Source organism: Camelina sativa, chromosome 1 (genome assembly GCF_030686135.1).
Source record: "Camelina sativa cultivar CO46 ecotype springtype chromosome 1, ASM3068613v1".
NCBI classification, from domain to species: Eukaryota; Viridiplantae; Streptophyta; class Magnoliopsida; order Brassicales; family Brassicaceae; genus Camelina; species Camelina sativa.
Window position 1 is genome coordinate 22,955,407 of NC_141880.1, and position 22,939 is coordinate 22,978,345.

General features: G+C 37.4%; 2 protein-coding genes and 1 non-coding gene across 6 annotated transcripts; 2 read left to right on the plus strand and 1 right to left on the minus strand.

Annotated features, from left to right (window-relative positions):
* The first annotated feature begins 3,427 nt into the window (after window positions 1–3,427).
* LOC147950213 (small nucleolar RNA R71) lies at window positions 3,428–3,534 on the plus strand. Its single transcript, XR_015565779.1, has one exon. It is a non-coding gene; the product is annotated as a small nucleolar RNA R71 (small nucleolar RNA).
* Window positions 3,535–8,490: 4,956 nt separating this feature from the next.
* Window positions 8,491–12,841, minus strand: LOC147950214 (uncharacterized). Its single transcript, XM_087512500.1, has 8 exons — window positions 12,741–12,841; window positions 10,999–11,168; window positions 10,511–10,845; window positions 9,775–10,364; window positions 9,676–9,685; window positions 9,237–9,559; window positions 9,058–9,145; window positions 8,491–8,733 (listed from the first exon to the last, which is right to left on the minus strand). Exons 1-8 carry the CDS (start codon window positions 12,839–12,841, stop codon window positions 8,491–8,493), a joined length of 1,860 nt encoding a protein of 619 aa, XP_087368626.1.
* A 5,858-nt stretch (window positions 12,842–18,699) lies between these two features.
* Window positions 18,700–21,791, plus strand: LOC104699989 (uncharacterized). Of its 4 annotated transcripts, none has more exons than XM_010415424.3 (10): window positions 18,700–19,078; window positions 19,296–19,418; window positions 19,499–19,595; window positions 19,701–19,736; window positions 19,885–20,072; window positions 20,176–20,278; window positions 20,362–20,543; window positions 20,631–20,708; window positions 20,943–21,139; window positions 21,220–21,791. In XM_010415424.3, the coding sequence occupies exons 1-10, from the start codon at window positions 18,783–18,785 to the stop codon at window positions 21,621–21,623; spliced, it is 1,704 nt and encodes a 567-aa protein (XP_010413726.1). In that variant the 5' UTR covers window positions 18,700–18,782; the 3' UTR covers window positions 21,624–21,791. The 4 variants fall into 4 exon arrangements, 3 of the variants coding, with proteins under 3 accessions (XP_010413726.1, XP_087317067.1, XP_010413737.1); XM_087460941.1 differs by having other exon boundaries at window positions 18,704–19,078; window positions 20,452–20,543; XR_015563622.1 differs by having other exon boundaries at window positions 18,729–19,078; window positions 20,393–20,543.
* Window positions 21,792–22,939: the final 1,148 nt, after the last annotated feature.

Here is a 22,939-nt window from a genome sequence, read left to right on the forward strand (position 1 = left end):
AGTGCAATGTCTAACAGCTGGAGCTCATGATGGTTCACATTCCCAGTCTCTTTTCTAGAAAAAAGAGTGCATGCAAGGGACTTGTGAAAATACCTCAAAACAGGGCTCCTTATTTGAGCGGATTTGGAGCTTGTGGACTTGTAGGGGAGCTTGTCTCCTATTGTCAGCCATATGGACCTCATCTCATTCTTAATAACCTCCATTCCTTCTCCACTACCAGCTTTGAAGCCATATAGCTTCTCCATCTCCTTGAAAGTGAGCTGGTACTCCTTGTTCCTCACGGAGAAGGTGATGAACCCAATCCCCCCATCGGGTAGTAAGGTCGGGTGGTACTCGAAATAATGCAGCTTCAAGGTCGAATGGAAATGGACCGTCTCCTCCTCATATGCTTCAAGGTGAGCTCGCATCATATGGCCCAGGTGGCACATATCGAACATAAACTCTACATCCCTAGCGATGCCCAATTGCTTCATGGTCTCACGGTGAGGGTATCAGGTACCAACAAAGCTCATCTTCTTGAAGACCTTGAATAGTTTTGCCGGAGTGTCCACCTCTTTCTACTTCAGCCTTCGCGAGGCTTGGCGTGTCCTCTCTCTTTGCTCCTCTTCTCTCTCATGGTTCTCCTCCTCTCCTTTTTGATCCTCTTCCTCAGCTGCTCTCTCAACTACCTTCTCACCCTTCTCTAAAGTCGGGCTCTTCCCTCTTGCAACCGCAGCTCTGCTCCTTGATCGAGAGATTTGGATCTCCCCTTGCTCTTCTCCTCCAGCATCAGATTCGACCTCCATGGGGTCGGTTACGGTTCTTTCGGACGTAGACAGGTCCCTACGTTGAGGAGAACGGCGGACAGCACTCGCCATTGGACTCGGTGAGCAAACTCGGTGGCCCACTTGATCGGTTACTCGAGCATCAGATCGGGTGGTGGATCGGGTTGAGCATTGGGTTGGGGAGGCATAACGTCCAGCCAGCGGTTGGGAATGTGGAACGTTTCCTCTCCTTTGAGACTCTCGAGCTTCGACGGCATCACTTCCGGTTGTAGCAGCGGTGGAGGTTGATCTTCTTCCCTTCCTTTGGTAGGTTTTAGCGATTGGCTCCATGTTTGAATTCCTTGAGAAGAAAAAGGTTATCGGTGATAATGAGGGAGAAGGGTTCGACTCCCTTAAATAGAGTAGGATTTGGTTGGCGGGCTTCACCGAGAGTGGGCTTCCTTGTGGAATTCGGACTCCACTCGCCACCCGAGCAGGGACACGATCAGGCGCGTCAAGTATGGTGTCGGGTTGACCCTCGGGTTCCCCAATTTCCTCTTTTCAATTTTTCCATTTTTTGTTTTTTTTTAATGAAAATTCAAAAATAGAAAAATAAGATAAAACAAATAAATCAAAATTAAAACAAAACAAAAGATACCTTTGGGACTTCCTCCCAAGTGAGCTTGTTTAAAGTCACTAAACTTGACTCTTCATGCTCCTTAAGCGTTGGGTCCATGTGGAAGAGGTTCTGGAATCCTCTCCACTGTAGCAGGCTGGTTCAACAGATTTTCCAGGTTTTGTCCAGGTTCTAAGGCAAATGTGGTGTTGACCTCTTCAAGATGTTGCACCTTCCTTTGTTTGGTCTTAGTAGAAAAAGCTTGACCATCAATGGTTGGCCTCTTAATCCCTTTCTTTACATTGAACTCTATCTTGAAATGCTCACCATGTTCTATTCTGATCTTACCTTGTTTCACCTCGATCACAGCACCAACTGTTGCCAAGAATGGTCTCCCTAGAATCAGTGGATCGTCTGGTTTCTTGTCCATATCTAGGATCATGAAGTCGGTAGGCACTTCCACTCTTCCAATCCGGAGAGGCAGATTTTCTAGGATCCCAATCGGATGCCTCACTGTTCTATCAGCCAGAACCAAATACATATTACTTGGTTTAAAATCAGTGAATCCCATCTTGTTGGCAACTGACAGCGGCATAATGCTAACTGAAGCTCAAAGTTCGCACAAACATTTCTTGAAGATCCGAAGTCCTATCGAACACGGCAAGGTGAAAAAGCCAGGATCGTCCAATTTTTCCTCAATTCGCAGTTCAGGATCCAGGCACACTCCACTTCTGAGAATCTCAAACCCAATTTCCTTGACAGCTTCCTTAACCTCATTCTCCAATCGAGCTACTTCCTTGGCAGCTTCCTCCTGAAGCTCGTGTGGTGGCAAAAGTTTAGGTGGTGAAGCTTTACGCTTAGCCATTCGCTCTGCAAGCACCTCCAGCTGGATGTCAAGTGCAGCATTGAATCTCTCCTCTAACTCCCCTTATGCTGTTGCAGGTGGTTGAGGCTGATCTCGCTTCTCAACATCTACTCGATGCATCATCCGATTACCACCATCATGTAGGTCATCGGGTTCCACTTCGGGTTGTTCTTCAGTTTGTGATCCTCGAACCAGTGCTCGATCATCAACTCGATCAGGCTACTCGAGTGAAGGCTCGGGTTCATACTCGGATATATAGTACTTGGCCTCATTTTTCATCGGGTGTTCCACATCCTCCCCATCTTGATCGTCAATGTCCCCAGTGAGGTAGTCCTCATAGTCATCATCAAGGAAGATGGCTTGAGCAGTGGCATAATCCTTGGGGTTTTGAACAGCCTTACCTGGGAGTTGGTTAATCTTTGGAGGGGGTTGGTTGTTGTGGTGTCCTTCCAGGTATCTAACCTTAGTGTTGAGTGATTCGTACTTGGCGTTCAGATCATTGTATCCTGAGTCTATCTTGTTGCTCATCTCTGCGAACCGTTTCGCGATGTCCATAGATGCTTAAGCCTGATTCTGAATCATTTGCTGAATAGGGCCGTGCAACTCGGCTTCTTGTGATTGGTTCTGCGGACCTTGTTGTTGTTGGAATCCAGGTGGTTGGTTGTAGGTTCCAGAATACTGCTGCTTAGGTGCATAGCCTTGGTTGTACTGGACAAAAGGCTTCTGTTGGACCTGGTTTCCTTGAACTGCAGATGGGTAAGTTTGGTCCTGAGGATTGGCAACATTCGGGTTCCGATAAGATAGATTCGGATTCGGCTTGAAGTTGTTGTACCCTCTGTTGTAACCTCCTTGGTTGTTGATGTAGTTAACATCCTTTATCTGTATAGTCTCCCCATCTTGTTGTAGAAACTGCTCTTCCTGTGATAGGGCATGAACATGCTGCTGCTGGTTGAGGAGCTTGTCGAGCTTGTCATTGAGGGCTTTCATGTCCCTCTTGTACTTGGAATCTTCCTCTCCTGTAGATCGCACAAAGCGATCATATTCCTCATAGTAGTTCCATCAGATTGAGCCAAGTTCTCCACTAGGTCCCAACCTTCATCGACATCCGTGTTGAGAAAGTTACCGTGGCTTGCGGTGTCCAGCAACATCCGTATCTTGGGGACCACTCCTCTGTAAAGTGTGCTTAGAAATGAAGCATTGCTGAAGCCGTGATGTGGACATCGGGTAGTGTATCCCTTGAAACGTTCCCAAGCTTCACTGAACGTTTCATTGTTCTTCTGAACAAAGCCGGAAATGTCATTTCTCAGCCTTGCGGTTCTGGAGTTTGAAAAGAATTTGGTCAGGAATGCCTTCTTGCACGCTTCCCAAGTGGTGATGGACTCCTTAGGGAGCGATTTCTCCCAGTGTGTGCTTTGTCTCCCAAAGAGAATGAGAAAAGCCTGAGCTTGAATCCATCTTCACTGACTTCATTGATCTTAGTGAGGCTACAGAGCCTATCAAATTCATCCAGATGATCCAATGGGTCCTCCATTGGCAATCCATGAAACTTATTACTCTGTATCATCTGGATGAGACTACTCTTGATCTCAAAATTGTTGTTTTGCACAGCTTGTGGCACAATGTCATTCCTTTGAGTGTGAGTAATTGGAGCATCTCCTGCTCCTATATTGGTCCTTGCTTGAGGAGCTGGTGGACCGTTCTGATTATTCATCGTCTCCTCAATGATTGTTGGTTCTGGTTGAACTTGTTGTTGTCTGAGGAGCCTAGATCTGTCGATGTTCTGGATGAAAGGACTCAGGTTCTGGCTATCTCTGGATAGTGTTTGCATGCACAGGTAGGTGTCCGAGTGTGTACACGAGGATCAACTCGATCTAGGTGATCGAGTGACGGGTCGGGTGGGTGCTCGGGTTGTACCTGAGATTCAAAACAAACGATGGGAAAGCAAACAAGTCAGTGTCCGAACCAAATATAAACAAAAGAACTTGATCTAGCAAGTGCTGAAATCCTAAACGTAGCAAAATGAAATCAACCAAATGGCAACGGCGCCAAATTGATAGTTGGATTTTCACCCAGGATATCAATTCCCTATGCAGTTGTAGTACAAAGGATTATCAATCCAAATGGTTGTTTATTGCTAGCAGGAAGGATATGATCAGGACAATACAAGTCAAGCCAAGCAGATAGGGTTTTTGTTGTAACAGTCCTAAAATAAATAAAAGAAAGGAATATATAAAAAGAAACCACACGACCTAAGCACTCGATGCAAGCAGTCGAGTACATGATCGAGTGGGGTGATCGAGTAAGCAAATGAGATATGAACAGCTCGAGGTATTACTCGATGCAGGTTATCGTGTACCTGATCGGGTAAGTGGTCGAGTAAGTAAAGAAAATGTAAACAAATAAAATACGAAAGCTCCTAAGGATGGGGTAATCGAATCCTAAGTATTCTAGACCAGTACAGATGCCTTACATGCCTCAAGCAATTATTTCCTAGAAAATGAATCTCTAAAACCTTGTCACCACACTCTCGCACTAGCAACAATCAACCTTGATCACTTACCACACTCTCGCACTAGCAACAATCAACCTTGATCACTTACCACACTCTCGCACTAGCAATATGAACAAGCAGACATTAAGAACGATTCATTATTGTCAGTAAACTCAAACTCATCTAATCTGTTACTCAGAGTCAAGTAAACCTCTAGCATTGGCTAATTCACGCATCTCATCTACACGTCTCGGTCGTTGAAATGCCCTAGATCTAATCTCAACCTCTCGGTCTGTTGACAGCATTAAGAACACCAACCTAGAAGGAAATCTATCAATCATTTACAATCAAACTAAGGCATCCTAACCGATCAAGAACACAAAATTATCTATCCCATTCCTAGAAACTTTACTACACTACTCGGACATGATCACAAGGAACAAAATAACGAAAATGAATGAAACTATAAAAACTATGAAATAAAAATGCAAAACGAAAAGGAAAATGTTTGAGTCGCTCAGTTCTCTCACAAAGCTCTCGCTCTCTGGTTTGAGGGTCTGCGGCGTGCCCCCTTGCGAGCTAGGAGAGGATGGGGTTTATATATGGAAACCCTTTTGACCTAGCTTCCCAGACCTGCCCGATGGTCTACTCGATGGGGTACACGAGGGTGAAGTCAGGTTACTCCTCGGGTGGATCTTAGGGTTGTTCTTCATTCTCTCGGATCCTCCTCGATCATGTTGGGGTTCGGACTTGGTCTTGCAGCTCGATGGCTCCTTCGGGTACATGCTCGGATTGTTCTTGTTTTTCCCCATTTTTGGCTCTTTAGCACATGTTTTCATCCAAAATATGCAAATGCAGAAATGCAACACCCTAAATGGTCTAAAAGTGAATTCCTACAATTAATGACCTAAAAATGCTAAGTTAGAGGTATGAACAATGCAAAATATGGACAAAAAAGGAAGCTAAAAACATATAAATTAGAGAGTTATCAGCATGTCGCAATGTTATCCCATGGGCAACACGAGGGATATGTTATTACCATCTTCAACAAAACATAATTTCTAATTTCAATGGGAAGCAACTAATGTACTTGGTGAAAGGGGCAGCATATGCGCATACACAAATTTCGGGGTCATATTCTGATATAAATTCGCACATACAAATTCCTGGTCCAATCTGCAATCACTGTGGTAGATCTACGGTACTTTTAAAATCATGGACAGATGCAAATCAGGTGCACTGTTCATGGCTTTTCTCGTTGGTCAGAATCATCACGTGGATGGCAAAAGCATAGCTTATTGGAGTCTAGGGACGAGATTCGTCGGCAGAAAGAAGAAATCAAGGTACTTAAAGAATCTATAAGAGCAATGAATAAACAAGTTGTCAATGGTTTGGTGAACTCTCATTTGGTTAACAAATATGAGGAAGATAAGAAACAGTTTGAGTGTGAGGTTATGACAGCCAAAGATAGGGAAAAAATGCTTTGACAATTCATGGTTCTCTCTTGGATAGGTTTCATTGTTGTCGTCGCAATGTGTCTTGGAATGTGTACAACATCTCTAAGTTAACTTCAATCAGATGTCTATTAAGCTCTCGATGTATGCTTTTTTTTTGTTGTTGAATAAAATCGATGTCTTACAATACTCGTCCACCGTTTCGATGTATGCTATTGTTTCAAGTCTACATTCATTGTACCCTTTCGATATCTCTACATTCGTTGTACCCTTTCGCTATCTCTACATTTGTTGTACCTTTTTGATTTATCTACATTCATTGTATCGTTAGTCGTCTCTTCATCTTCCTCTTCGATCATTGGATCTATAAATATCCTCTCAATTTCCACTCAATCTATTGCATCTCCTTCTTCGATAACAAGAGAATAAGTTTGCTACGAGCTATGGCCGGAGAGAGTTCCAGTAAGCGTAAACAAAGCAATTCCGATTTCGAATGGGAAGAGGAAGTAATAGATGCCATGAAAAACGCGTTTGAGAGGACGAGAGTCGTGGTTGAAGAAGAGACGAAGGATCGCTTCAAAGCAATTCTTCGTATGATGAGAGATCACATGAAGAAGAAGGAAGAGGCTATCGCCCTTGTGCATCAAGTGGATCTGATCGATGCTCAACTATCCCAACTGAATCAAATATTGGGTCAACAACTTGTGGACTTCGAGGCAGAGCACAAAAGGTTAGAGGAGATGGGAGAGGTTGCGGAAGCTGATGTCAAACAGTATGTGGTTCCTCCTCCTATTGATTGGGGCAAACTTCATGTTCGTCTCGACGATTAGTTGAATCACCCAAACTCCTATTTATATTTTATTCTTTAAATTAATGTATGCATACTGAATACCTATTTCTATTTTCTATTTGTCAACTCTAATGAATACGTATTTCTATTTCTATTGGTCAACTCTACATGTCCATTACTTACCAATAGCCATTAGAAGTCTATAAGTTAACTTCTATAAAATTGTCTAATATCCTTTGGCTGTATAATATTGCTTAGAGAAGAATACAAGTAATTAATATTTTAATAACTAACTAATGAGGAACAGACAAGTGTAAAAATAAACAGAGGCGACCAAAAAAAAAGGAAAAAAGGAACCGTTTCCGGTTCTCTCCTCTTTCTCTCTCTTTCTGTAAATTAAAAAAACACATTCTTCGATAAAGTTTATAAATCTGTTCTGTCAGAATTTATATTATTTTATGTTGCAACTCGGATTTCGAGAACAGAATAGAGGGAGTATCAGCGGGAGAGCAGGTAAAAAAGCACGTTGGTGGCATTTATTGAAACTCTGTAGATGCCTCGGCATTAGGTCAGACAGCAAAAGGATGAATCACTATTTTAGTAAAAGATAATTATGAGTACAATTTCATTAATCCGTTTACATTATAGTAATAAATAGATCCACAATATGGATAGCAGCCTATCATCAGAGTTAAACAAAATATTTAACTACGAGAACAAAAGTTCTACATGTCTATTGAACAACAATATGCATTCGAAGTCTCTAAGTTAACTTCATAAATATGTCTCGAAGGCTTTCGCGGTACGCTATTATTTAGAGGAGACTACGACTAATTAATATTTTAATAACTAACTAATGGGGAACAAACAAGTGTACAAATAAAGAGACAATCTGTATTATTTTATAAATTTTAATAAAAATTGATTTTTGTTAAATGTAACACATTCCCCGAGAAAGTTTCTAAATTTGACACTTTGCTGGCATTGTTAAAACTCTATAGATGCCTTGGCATTAACAGTGGACAAAAGGATGAACCACTGTTTTAGTATTGAGACGTTAGGTGAGAGACAAAGTGAAAATAGATAATTAGGAATACAAGAACAGTAATTCGTTTACATAGAGTTAATAAGGAGGATCCCAAAAAAAATATATGGATACCGCCCATCATCCGAGTTAATAAATAATATATCCAACCCACAAAATAACAAGATCCTCCAACAAAAACAAAACATCATCCTAATAAGTCATACATAAGACATACAAATTAAAAAAGAAACAAGTTCTTAGCTAAATTCGAATTGGGGGAGGATCATATAGCCCAAAATTGTCGGTGTAATTTGACTCATTTGGTCCACGACACTCAATCTCGTGAAATAAGTCATAAGCCAGCTTCTCCCTTATCCATGGGATGTTTGCGTCGCACAATGTATAAGGAAACGGTAGTCCGAGTGCATGACATTCTATGTACTTTAATGTAACAACACCACAGTCACCTGGCTTCTTATTCAGAGGCACTGTCGTTGTGACTCGCTAGTGGGTAAACTTCTCGTACGGGTACATCGGTTTGTGGTCATGACTGGCTAACTCCCGCAGCACATACGGAACCACCACAGCTATCGGGTGAACTGCAGTCGCAAGCTCATCATCGGAAGAACAACAGGGAATGTTGTCCCTGACAACAATGTGTCTCATTGGACTCGATATCCACATAGGAACCCAATGCTGAGATTTGACGTTTAACGGCGCGTACAACTCGTCCACTTCTAGACCCCACTATTTGTTAGACTGGGCATACGGTGGATACTCACCTGTGTGGTAACTGAAGGCACCGACCGGCAGAAGTTTTCCAGACCCATCAGGATTCGGCTCAGATTTTTCAAAGTCAAAATACTTCGTCGACCACATATGAGTGAACATAGCGTCTAGGAAGGCAATTCTATCCGATCTAAACATCTCATGATGTAATGTGTATCGATGTCTCAGTAGATTCAAGCCCGCATCCATGTGTTGGATAATCACACAGATTTTAAAACACAGTTAAATAGTATTGAACACTGTCAATATAAACGAATACAAGAAGTTTACTAGTAGACTTACCAAATCTCTAAGCCACACTGTTCTTGTTTGCAGTTCGTACCACCAAAAACAACAACGGGATTTGTCTGGAACCTTGTTCTTGTACGTCCTGTAGATGAAGAATGGTTTGGAAACATATAAGTTACAAGATTTTCGAAACGCAGAATTTTGAAACATAACATAAAATGTAGTAGACTTACGGATCTTCCTTTAAGAAGTCAAGCAAAACCTTCTTCTTCTCCTTTTCTCCTTTATCAAAAGGATTGTATGTTGACGTATTTGACTTACCACCCATAATAGTTTTGGCTGTGTTATCACCAACGAATGGAGAACACTGACTTGACGCCAATCTCTTAACCCTTTCAGTCCTGCCCTGTGCCGAAAGCATAGCAGCTTCAACCCGTGGTTGTTGCTTCTTAGCCCTGGCAGTGTAGTCAGCTGCTGTTGGGATTTCTGTGCGAAGGAACAGAGGTGGGTCTGAATCAGTGTCAGATGAATTAGAGCTACCCTCCTTTGTTACCTTCTGCAAATTCCAATTTAAAAGTTACATGATCATTTATGCAAACAAATGAAATTAAATCTGTCATAGCTGACATATGTTTAAGAGTCTCGAATTTGACAAACAAAGACAACATAAACTTGAAGTCGACTTCACATTATGAAGTCTAACAAATACACTTGATTAGAAGTCTTCGAAGTTGACAACCTCAATAAGTCTATTTTTTCTTCGCCTTGTACCTGGTATTGTGTTTAAGAGGAATCGTAGTAGGAATTTTCAAGTGTTCAGAACTGACTATATCCGTGGTTTTTTTAGTGTTAGGCTCTTCCTCTTCAGGAGTAGCTTCAGGAGCATTCTGTTCCTTTGGGTTGGTATCAACATCTGACGCACCAGTTACATTTCCCTTCATTTTGGAAAGATCCGAAGCCAGGCTTTCCACCTTCTTATTCAGCATGTCAAACTTCAAATCGCAATTTCTGAATCCGTCCTTCATCTCTTGACGCAGAGCTGCTCCCCACATGCCGAGCTCATCTTTAATTGAATCCAAGATATTGATATCCAAGGCTTCTGAAGTACCTGGACAGTGCCTCTTCCCACTTGGTTCATCAAATGTACCAGCTCTCTTCTTCTCACCCTTATCCTCCACCTTCATCTTCGCATTGTTGGACGCATGAATACCGTCAGTCTCCCACAAGCCTCTCTCCCACTTCCATCGACCAAAATCCTCAGTCAATGCTTTCATAATGTTATCAATTTTGTCATCTGCTTCATCCTCTTCCCAAACAGGGCTACTCATGCCACCAATAGTCTTGAAGTGGTTGAAACGAGTCTACAATTGATATAAAACATTATAACTGTACAAATCCAACACCAACATTAAACAAATCTAATATAGATGCGTACCTGTCTTAGAATGCCCTCTTGTTAACCGCAATTTCTGAATCCGTCTAATTGGTAACTCTTGTTAATGTCCACCTTCTTCACAGAATGGATGAGGTTCTTGAAAGCAACTCTTCCCCATGGATAATCTTTAAATGCATCTAAATCCAGCCTAGCCATATTTAGACAGGTGGACATTGAGGATTTTCTAGCTTCTATAAACCCAACATAGATGACTAGATAACCCAACCTAATACGATCAACTCTATCCCACTCAGCAGCATTCTTACATGCTGCGACGAGTTGATCAATACTCGGACCGATGTCTAAACTGACTCCAAGCTTCTCCCAAAACTCTTCCATCTTGTCTGTAACATCAACCTGTGGTTGCTCTAAGGACTCGACATCTTCACAATTAAGTCCAGTGATGGCTTCAAACAAATTCAAATAAAATCTTAATGGGTTAGACCCAACCAGACTCCATATCTCGTACTTTTTGTTGCAGACTAGCTAAAAGCTGAGCATATGGTGAACCAGTCTAAAATCCCATTCGAATTTGAGACGGTTGAGCTGTAAGAAGACACCCAGTGGAGACTCTCGAATCTCATCCCATTCATCTTCTGCGAGAGCTTCGTACAGTTCATCAAACAGCTTCGTATCGTTTCTGTAATATCCTATGCTTTTACTCGGCAACGGCTCCTCTCCTTTCGTAAAAAACCTCCGAGGAAATTTTAGATTGTTCGACTCCTCCATTCTGAAAAATAAGGCAAAATAAGATTAGGTTGGCAGGAAATTGAGATAGAAGAAGACAAATATGATTAGTCTACAATTGATTGCAAAAGGAAGTCTACAATCAATTTGAAAGAAGTTAACCTTCAGTTTAATCGAATATGAAATGGTGGCGAAGACGTTAAGATGAAGCGGCAGGGTTGGATAATACAGAGCTCGGCGAGATCTGGTACAAAAACGTTAAGAGAAGTCAGCAAAAGACAATCTGAAAGATAGAGATTCAAGTTTAACACAAAGTAATTGGAAAATCAACCGTTAGTGATAAGCGAAATAGATAAGCGGAAGAGGAAAGTTGACAAGAAAATGAAGACGGAATTAGAGATAACAATATTGTTATCTTAGTTTTTAGGCTGTATAAAATTATAATAATTATAATAATCCCATTTTTATAAAACCAAAACCGTTCTATTCGAAACAGTATCGGAAAATTATAAAAAAGAAAACCGTTTAAAACCGGATCCCGTTTATTGGTAAACCGATTCCCGCTTATCAGTAAATTAAACAAATATAATATTACCGCCAACTAATGTCAAATCCATCAAATCAAATTAAAACGTCTGCAAACCCACGGGAAACTGAACCGTCTACAAACCCATCAAATCAAATTAAAACATGTACTATCTAGTAAACTTCTCAGGAAGACTTCTTCCTGGGAAACTGAAATATACTTTAAACTGCAAATCTATCTAATCATTACAAATTAATACATCGTAGACTTCTCAAGAAGACTTCTTCCTGGGAAACTGTAATATACTTTAAACTGCAAATCTATCTAATCAACCAAACTAATGCATCGTACACTTCGATGAACCCGTTTCTATGATATATGTTCACTTAACTTCGATGAACCCGTTTCTATGCAAATCTATCTAATCAACCAAATTAATACATTGTTAAATTGATGAAGTTCAATAGAAATTTTCTAATAATTACCCAACCATGAATGTTAGAATTCTACACTTATAAGTTAAATAAAACGAAGGGAGAAAGTTTATATTATTACCCAATCTGTGAACAGTCTCCAATTCTTCGTGGCTGTGATGATTTATATTAACCGTTCCAATGAAACTGAAAGACTTTCAATCACCAATTCTCTGTCGTGAGGATGAAGTACTATTTTTAAGAGAAAATAGATGATTTATTGGATACTTTTTTGGTTGCAGTTTTAAAATAATCTCAAGGCCCAGTATTTGGGTTATATATACGAGACGAAGCGGTTGCAATGAAAAGTTATATATAACTAATTAATAACGCAAACCGTCGTGTCGTAAAAAAGTAAGGAGCAGACTTCATTACCTGACTTCGTTACACAAATTAAGAAGTAGACTTCGTAATCTTAATTTTCAGACAATATGTAAACATTTATCAGTCTACTGTGATTATTTTAATAAAGTCATCCAAATATTACAGAAACTGAAGCAAGTTCACAGATTACAGACAAAAATATGCCATTCAAACAAACAGAAAGGTTCACCAATTTTATAACTTAATTGAAAGATCTACGAAACCAAAGAGATTAATACAGCAATGATTATACCGGCGATTAAGACATTCTCTACCATCTCGCGTACACGAAGAACTGACATACATAATTCCTTCATCTGATCTTTCACCTTGTCTAGCTCCTGCTGAACCCATAGCATATCCTCATTTTCCTAGATGGCTATAATAGAATCCCTATGGTGAGCAAGTCCACCTCTCATTGCTTGAAGGTCTTGCATAATAGCCTCATCCCACCATTTCATAATATGGTCCTCTCCATCCTGTACCATAGAAATAAATATACCATAAGAATATTATCTATACTAAAATAATAATTATGCCAAACGAATAAACCATCAGACAATCTAACAACCTCATGGTTATTGCATCCAAAGAAAATCCTTCCAGGACTGTCGGCAGTAGTGGAATATTTCATCACGGTTTCCCTTCCGCAGAAACATTTGTCAGAAATTCCAACTGCCACACAACGAGAGTTTACTTCGGGTGGACCTTCACTCCACACTTGCAAAGAACTAGAAGATGGCTGAGTGTAGCTGTGTAACACCATATATGTGTGCAAGAATGAACAAAAAACGATGAGAACATATATATTGACGAACAAAATTAGCTAACGCGTTACAAAAGCAAATCGCCGACGATAAACCAAGAAATACTTATCTGAGATGTCCTTGAGATTCGAAGACGATAAATGATGAGAATACAATCTGAATTTCCGAGAACAACAATATCGGAATTTTTGAGAGAGAAATTTTGGAGAGAGAGAAATTTTGTAGAGAGAGAGATCACGTAAACACTAGGTTTGACCTACTGAAAGAAGTATATATATCGTTAAATTATCCGGTTAGGTTAAAACAAGGAATCGGTACACATTCACTTAGGTTCAGCTATCCGTTTGGTTATATTATCGGTATTAAAATAATATTAACAGTTGATGGCATAACAAAGTCAACTAACAATAGTTTATAGAGAAGTCTACGTAAGCAAACCCTAAATCAAATAATTTTAACCTAATCAGCCTTTCCTCCCTTAATTTGACTTGTTTATATATAAATTTATTTTATTTCAATGCAGGAAGTCTATGTGGTTATTATTTGGTCAATAGGTTTATCAAATTATTTTTTATAATTTTTTTAATTAAAATTTAAACTATAATTAAGGAGTAGACCTACCTTCATGTCTTCACATATACTCAATTTGTAATCCACCTTAAGTAAATCTATTGCAGACTTCCTCCAGGTTACATCTGTCATTTCGGCTTGTGTTTTTTTTGTTTGGTCGAAAGGGAGTCAACTGTAATTTCAGTACCCTTAGTGGTTATGTTTCTCAAATATCGAATATGGGGTCTACTAAAGCATTCAAGGCCAAATAAAGGTATACAATATGCAATTGTCCCATTAATTAATTAATAAAGATTTAAATATTTTGGTTGAAAAGTAAAAATTTACCTTCTCATCAATTAGGAGAAAATTTTTTCCAATGAGTTCATTGTTTTTTTTGTTAATTTTTGCTTCCCACTTTCTTGTAAGACGTATTATCGTTGGACGATAAAAACGTTTTCTATTTAGTTGATCAAGTGTTATATAATCTATGTTGTTATCTTGAATTTGTGTATTTATTTTTTTTATGCTACATGCCATGTAAATTAATAGAAATAACAATAACACAGTGAGAAAATTTGTTAATCTCAAAAACCTTAGTTATTATGCATAAGAAACTTTGTTAACACTTCAAAGTCAAAGATTCCATAATATGCATTATGAAATTGAAAAAACGAAACAAAATTCAAAGAAATGACTATGAAAACATGTAGCAATATCTTGGAATCTTTATATATAGTTGCTTTGATTAGACAAGAAACAAATTGCCTTCAAGACTTATTCAAGAACAATGATGTGTCAAACAAAAGGTTAATAAAAAAACAAAGAAGAAATTTTTACCAAGAAAAACAAAGGTAGTAGAAATTATTTTGTTTGGCGTAAAATATGTCATTATCTATTTGCTTATATAGAGGGGTGTATTTACAATCCTTTTCCTTTTAGGATTAACAAAAAAAATATATATAATAAGTCTACAATTATCTTATGCTTGAAAATTGTAATTTTTGATCTTTAAAATTGACACGTGTCAAGATCTGATGAGTTTACTAACTTGAGTATTTATTCGTTAAAACTGACACATGTCACAATCTGGTGAATTTTTAACTTTGATCTCTGATCATTAAAACTAACACGTGTCACGATTTAGTGAGTTACTAACTTTGAGAACCAAGCTTTATATAATAAAATGTTATTTTATGCAATTTTATTTAACTGTATAATTATTATAGTAAAGGATATTGAATTTCGTAATATAAAATATAATTATTACCACACTTGTCTGACGTTTTATTCCGGGGACATCTTCATTTTTGTTTGTTTTAGAGCATGATTATCTTGATTGTTATCAATACATCCTCTAGTAGATGGATTGGCATAAAAAAATACCTTCAATTATCCTTTTTTTTTTTGTAAGATTTCCTTCCACGATATATGTGGTTAAATTTAATGGGTTTGAATGTTTGCTAGTTATAACTTGTTTTAGAAAATTAAAAAAGAAAAAAAATTGTATTTGTTACCATTTTTTTATTTGCATAGTTGTAAGCTAGGGGCTCTATATTTTGTAAAATAATATTAGTCGATGATGAAAAAATATGTATGTGAAGCTGAATATGAGTTTTACTCATTGATTTAGTTTGTTGACCTATGCCTTTAGTGTATGCCTCTAGTGTAGCTAGTTTCAGCCGCATATGAAGTTGATATCTAAGCGCCTTCTCCGTCATAACAATCTGATCATTATTCATAATAGTTCTATTTCTTTTGTTGGGTGACTTTTCATTCTCTTCACAGTTTCAGTTTTCATCTCTAGTGCTCATATTTGAAAATTCTAATTGAGTTCGATACATTGGAATGACCTCTTCCTCTCTATATATATATGACAAAGATATGAGAGACTACATATCTTAATATTTAAATTATTTTTCTTTTAGGATTAGGTCAAGAATTCAAGATAACGTAGGATTATAAATATAATTATTGTAGAAGAATTTTCTATAAGAACTACATGTAATTTTATCGTAAAGTTATCTTTATAATTTATTTTCTTATTAGTAATTTTTTTTATTTCTTGAATTTTTAAAAAGATTTTTCCTTTTAAAATTGGAAATTTGTGTAAAATTGCACGTGTCACGATCTGGTGAGTTAGTAAGATTTTTTCTTTTAAAATTAGAAATTTGTGTAAAATTGACCTTTTTCACGATCTGGTGAGTGTGTCATGATCTAGTGATTTAATAACTTTTTAAACAATACATTATATAATAAGATTGTAGAAGATAAATATATGTTTATTAGGGGTCATCCATTCTTATATTTTTAATGTTGTGTTCATTGTTTATGTATGCTTGTTTTAAACATATTTGATATGTTGCTATTGCTTATATGCATAGTTTATGTATGTTTGTTTTGCATTTACATATCATTATTATTGTTTTAATTTAGAATAATATATTATCAGCTAACTTTTAAGATCAGTATTGAATAATATATTATTTAATTAATTATTTACCAAACAATCATGAAATCCAAAAGTTTGCATCACTTATGTTTATTTGATACTAGACAAGGACCCGCCCGATATACGGGTTTAAAGTATTATACATAAAATTAAATTTAATAAAAATATATTAAAAATTTGTTGTATATTATTTATAAAAAATTTGTTTATTGTAATACACTGATTTATATCCATATACAAATCTTTTATGTATGTTACCATTAAATGTGTATTTGTTTACACCTAGGTATACTATATGTTACAAATATATTATCAACTACATCATCTAGAAAATGTCTATATGAACAAATTAAGCCAACTATTATATGTCTCTTTACTTTCACTTTGGGATAGTTTCTTTAATCACTAAAATTGTTGACTCAAAAAACATTTTGAATAAAAAATAAATTACATCACAATAGTGTATGACTAACCATGGAAGGAACCTCGGTTCTGCCCTCCTCGCTTATGGAGAGAACCTTCGCTTATGGAGAGAACCTTCGCTCCACCTTCCTCCCTTGGGATAATCCAACCTCCCTCACCTTTCTTCCTTGGGGAGATAACCTTGCGTCCAACCTCCCCACCTTCCTCCCTTGGGGAGATAACCTTGCGTCCAACCTCCCCCACCTTCCTCCCTTAGGGAGATAATCTTGCGTCCAACCTCCTCCACCATAGAGAGAACTTCGGCTCTGTCCTCCTCCTGTGTGGAGAGAACATGTTTACATCTTTTAGTTATCTCAAAGTGGCTTGCTCCAGCAACCAATGAAACTAAAGACCCTTTTCCAACGTCACAAAATCTTTTGATAATAACTAATGTTTAATTTTCCAATGTATTCATGGAAGTTTCTATGACACACCATGATGTAGCCTATGTCTCAAAGCTTTTATGGATCTATCAACAACGATTTATGTTTTTCCAATCTATCTATGTTTATTGTAGGCTTGTGTTTGATTACATATTTTATCCAACCATTAGGTTGATGAACGTTTTCTCTTTATCTTCTTTTGAGATTGAAAAAATGGTAACAATTATGTTTGCAAAAAAAAAAGGTCTATGACTAACCAATCAAGGTTGAGAAATTAGAAGAAAATAATTGGACATAATTAAAGAAATAATAGAAATTTATAAGCACGGTAAGATATAAATCTCAAATAATTCAAAGATGAAAATATAAATTAAATAAAACAGTCTTAAACTACGACAATAAATTTTAAAGTACGGTATTAGAAAAAGAAAATGCATATACTAATCTTCTATTTTTTTGGGTCAACATATTAATATTAACTATTCCAAACTGAAAAACTAAAAAGTATGAGTATATTTTGGTTTTAAGAAATAAGGAAAATATGTCTTCCCATTAAGAAAAAGTTTCACCAATAGAACAAAGTTAAAATCAATATTTTTGAATAAATTATTTTGTTAGATGAATAATATGAGACGATCTATGTTTATATTGAAGTAAGTATTTACATTTTTTAGAATTAATAATTTTCTTTATATTTTCCTTAATACCTTTTCTATTTTGCGAAAATTTATTCCAATGAGCTTATTGCTTTTTTTTTCTTGCTTCCCACTTTCTCGTAAAACGTATTATCGTTCATTGATAAGAACACTTTCTATTATATAATCTCTGTTTATCTTGTATTTGTGTATTCATCTTTTTTTACGCTACCTATGCGGCAAATTAATAGAAATAATAATAACACCGTGAGAAATTTGTTAATCCCAAAAACCTTAGTTATTATGCATAAGAAACTTTGGTAACACTTCAAATTCAATGATTGCGTAGTATGCATTATGAAATTGAGAAACGTAAAGAAACGACGAATAAAATACGTGGTAATATCTATGAATCTTTTTATATAGTTGTGATAAGCTCAAATCATAATACCCTAATGGTACTAACAGCCTTGCATACAAACAAATGTCTTGGAGACTTGTTCAAGAACAATGATGTGTCAAACAAAAAGTTAATAAATAACAAAGAAAAAAATTTTACCAAGAAAAATAAATCTAGTGGAAACTATTTTGTTTGGTGAAAATTATGGCATCATCTATTTGCTTATATAGAGGGCTGTATTTATAATCCTTTTTCTTTTGGGATTAACAAAGTTTTTTAATATAATAAGATTACTATTATCTTACGCATTGTTTTACCAAGCTTGAAAACTGTGATTTCTGATATAATTGACTTTTGTCACGAAACTAACATGTTTATTGTGAGTTATTAATTTTGAGAATCAAATTTTATATAATAAAATAAAATAATTTTTTATTAAAAGGGGACTTTTTAATAAAAAAATAATCACAGCAATACATGAAAAAAGTCTAATAAAAATATTGAGAAAAGATTTGAGAAAATCTTAAATATTACTATATATTTAGTTTCGCCGACTAAATAAATATATAAGTAAAAAAAACTTTATAACTTTCTCTGTAAAACCTAATTAGCGTTGTTCCGAGAAAAAAAAGTCAGAAAACTCATCAATGGCGAAACTCAAAGTTGCTGGGACATGGGGAGGTTTAATTGAGGTAGAACTCGAGAATTGGACTCTACACATGTTAAGAGACGAAGTCGCTAAGCGATCAGGTCTCGATCCTGGCTCAATCAAACTAATTTGCGCCGGAAAAATCCTCAAAGACGACGGCGATGCTACTCTCACGCTTGCGCAATTGGGTATTAAAGAAAACTCCAAGATCCTCTCTACTCGAGGCGCTGCACCCGAAGAAGGCAAATCGATCGTGGACGAGGAAGAAAGGTCCCGTCGTCTCTCTCGTGTCAAGTGAGTCTCTTGATCATCATCTTTGGTTATAAAGTCTGAATTTTTAAACCTTCATGTGTCTTTTTGCAAGAACGCAATTTGCCAATTCTGATTTTTAATTAAACTAGAGCAAGATTTTTGATTGTAAAGTCTTAATTTTGCCACTTCTTATGTCATGTGAGTATGTTTAGTCTGATTTGGTACTAATGATTGGTGACTGTCTATGTGAATGTTGTAGAGCTGCAGCGACTGCTTTATCCAAGAGACATGCTGATGGTTCATTACCGATTGAAGACTATAACATTGAGCTGGAAGATCAAGGAGGTCATAAAGTACAGTTTGGAACTGAGACTGATCAGAGGTATTGCTCAATCAGGTTGGGAAACGGAATTGCTAGGCAAACATGAATGCTAATGAAGTCTTTTTGTTTTTGTTCCACAGTGCTGCAATGATGGGTCTTTTGTTACACACTAAAGCAAAAAGTTTAATAGAAATGGAAATGTATTCCGATGCAGTTGAAGTGCTTGCTATGGCAGAGGTTAGTTGCTGCTACTGCTGGGACTCAGTTTTTTGGTTGCAAGTACGTTTTTGTGGTGTGAATGGTTCTGCAACAGTGTCCTGTCTTTTTTTGTTTGTTTTGTAGGAATCATTCTTGCTCTGTGATCCCAAGATTCTCGAGGTATTCTTTTCTCATTTGAATAAATTTCAGCATATGATACCAATACGGATCCTCTTAGCAAACTGGTTTATAGCTTGTTTTCTGAGTCTCCGGGATGCTGAATTAACCTCATTTGTATCTAACACATGACTGTATTATATTCTTACAGTTTGTTGACAACCTCCCTATGATGGAAATAGACATTGTATGGTGCTATTTCTTGCTCCGGGACATCAAATGCCTTTCAGATGCTGGAGTTCGCCTCGAGAGAGCAAGGAAAGGACTCGAGCGTGCTCATGGGAAGGATCTTTCTCGTTTGAGACTCCTTCAAGCAGGTCAAAGTCCAGAGATGGCACTGTGAGTTCGTTTTCATATGTTTTTTTTTTGCATTTTGAGCTGAGGAATACCCAATAAATGTGCCTTGCCTACAGAGTAAATATTTTGTTTGTCTAATTGCTAGATATGTGAGACTAGAGTTACTAGAAGGTGTTGTGGCATATCACACTGGTCAGTGTGATAAAGCTTTGAATGCACTGAAGTCCGCCCATGCGAAATTCTTGCAGGTTAGTGAGCTGTACTGGAATATCCTCGCACTTAGTGTTATTCAATTGTTATAAAGTTAATGTTGTTGTGCATTGTGATGAAGCTACAAATACCTGATGAAACACTGTCTCTAGTTATGGGTATGGGCTTCCAAGAGAAGGATGCTAAAAGAGCTTTGCGATTGAACAATCAGGATATTGCAAGTTCTGTTGATTTTCTTATTGAAGAGAGGGCAAAAAGAGCCCAAAAGCGGGAGGAGGATCTCCAGAGACAAAAAGAAATAAAGTATGTTCATAATAGTCTAATTGCAAGTTATGGTATGTATTGACTTTTCGATCTTCAAATAAGCAAAAACTAAAGCTGATATTGCAGTGAGCAGAAAAGGTATGGAGTGACACCCATGAAGAAAGCTGTTGATATGCAGATGCTTAACAGACTCAACTCTATTGGGTAAGTAAATACTTCTACACTTGTTGTCTTCTGCTATTTATACAGAATTGTTTTAAGTTAGAAAAAAGGTTAAACAAAGAACAAAAAGATTATGTGAAAGTGCTTTACCTTTGCAGATCAACGATTAGCTTTCCTGTGTTTGTTAGATAAAGCCTTCAAGCTCCTGTGTTATATTAACATGAGGCTTCTGCTTAAAAACATTGTGTATAACTTAAAGGCGTTTACCTTTTGCAGATATGCAAGGGATCTTGCTGCTGAATCCCTCCGGAGAAATGAGAACGATTTTCAGCAAGCTCTTGATACACTCACGAACCCAAAAGTTAACTCGTCGATACAGGCTTACATTGAATCGAGGAAAAGAAAAAGACAAGAACAACTAGTTGGGATATCAGTTGACGAACTTGTGACTATGGGCTTTGAACGAGGACGAGGTAATTTTTCTGCAGTTGCATATTATTGTTGAAGTCCGTTGTATAGAATTTGATGAAATGCCATTTACGTCTCTCTGCAGCAACCTCTGCTTTGCAGGCTGGTGGCAACCGAGAAGATATAATCCAAAGGCTACTACAATCTGTACCAGAAGCAAACCCAGCAAGCAGCGCTAACGATGGGGTTGCGGAGAGTAGTGCTTTCGGGGGTCGAGAAAGCACATCCAATGAAGTTGATGGTGGTGTGGCAGAGCAGGACTCTGAGATGAGAGATGAGACAAGTGATGAGACTGCAAACCGAGGAAGCACATCCGGTGACGACTGCGAGGAAGAAGAGCAAGAGCGGGACTCTGAAATAGAAGATGACATAGCAAATGAAATCGCCAGGGTTGATTCCTTGTCGGCCTATGATATCAATCTTGTTTTGGAAATTGAAGCTATCAATGAGTACCTGGCCATGCTAGATGCATCCCAGGAGTCTGGTTGAAAAAATGATGCTGGAGAAAGTTGTAGATAACTAATAATGGCCAATCTGGGTTGGTATGCTATGCCAGTTACCTTTCTTATTATGTATAATCACATTATCTAGTTGCTCCTTGGTTAGGAATTTTAACAAGTGTTCGGGGTTATATCGATTTACAGCTTGCTTCTAAAATACGTTTATCGTAATCTGAATTGAGCTGTGAAACTAATCGCTTCCATAATATATAATTATGATATTGATATGGCTGAGCTTTTTATCAATATATGTGAGGAAGAACCAAAGGAATGACCGAGGAAGGTGAGGATATATGTAACGCCCGTCTCCACCGTAATTTATAATTAGTCGAATTTATACATAAGTTAGTGGAGCTGGAGGAAGAATGGTTGAGTATTTTGAGAGCTAGTTCGAATGGCTTGATAAAGTGGTCGGTGTGGATCAATATTAGCTGATGGAATTCCGAATGTTCAAGAAAAATTGGAAGTAATCGGATTTTTCGGACAAAGTGGGATTATCGGACAATGTTGTTAGAACTTAGAAGGCTATCATTATGGCAGTATTGTTGGATAGTGTACCACCAAGAGGCCATCGGTGGTCCATGGGCCAGCCTAATTGGCCGCGTGTATTGTTTCGATGATCGACACAAGAATGGAAAATAAATATTGAGCGGCTGACGTGCAAAAGAACTAAAGAAGATTCGCGATTTTGGGTAGGGTTTCTCAGTGAACTTCTACCCTATATAAAAACTTTCGACCATTTTTTTGAGTTTTCATGTTTAAGAAGTCTGAAAGCAATCCGAAAAAGATTTAAGGCTTGTCTAATCGAATTATCGACGAAAAAATGTCTAAATTTATAGAAACAGTAACTCTGACTCAGGCCCGGCTCTTGGGGTGTACGGAGTGTGCAAGAACACCGGGTCCCACATTTTTTACAATTTTTTCTTTGCATTTGAAGGTCCTAAATTATCTAATAATTATCAAAAAGGGTCCAAATTTTAAAATGTTGCATATTTTTAGCCAACAATTTAAAAAAAAAAATTATTGTAGCACTAGGTCCAATAAATTTTTGAGCCGGCCCTGCTCTGACTAAGTGTTTAACTTAAGCGAATATTGACAGAGAATTATATCGGTAAAGGAAAAGTGGGTTAGGGTATTTCATCATATAGAGAGAAGTTCAAATAAATAAATACAAAGAAAGACATTAAACGAGACATTTGCTTACAAGTTTTTCATTGCTAGGAAATTAATTAAACTCCATCCTCCATCTTTCATTTTGACTTATACAATCGGACTGGACATAAAGGACCGTGACCCAAAAATTCG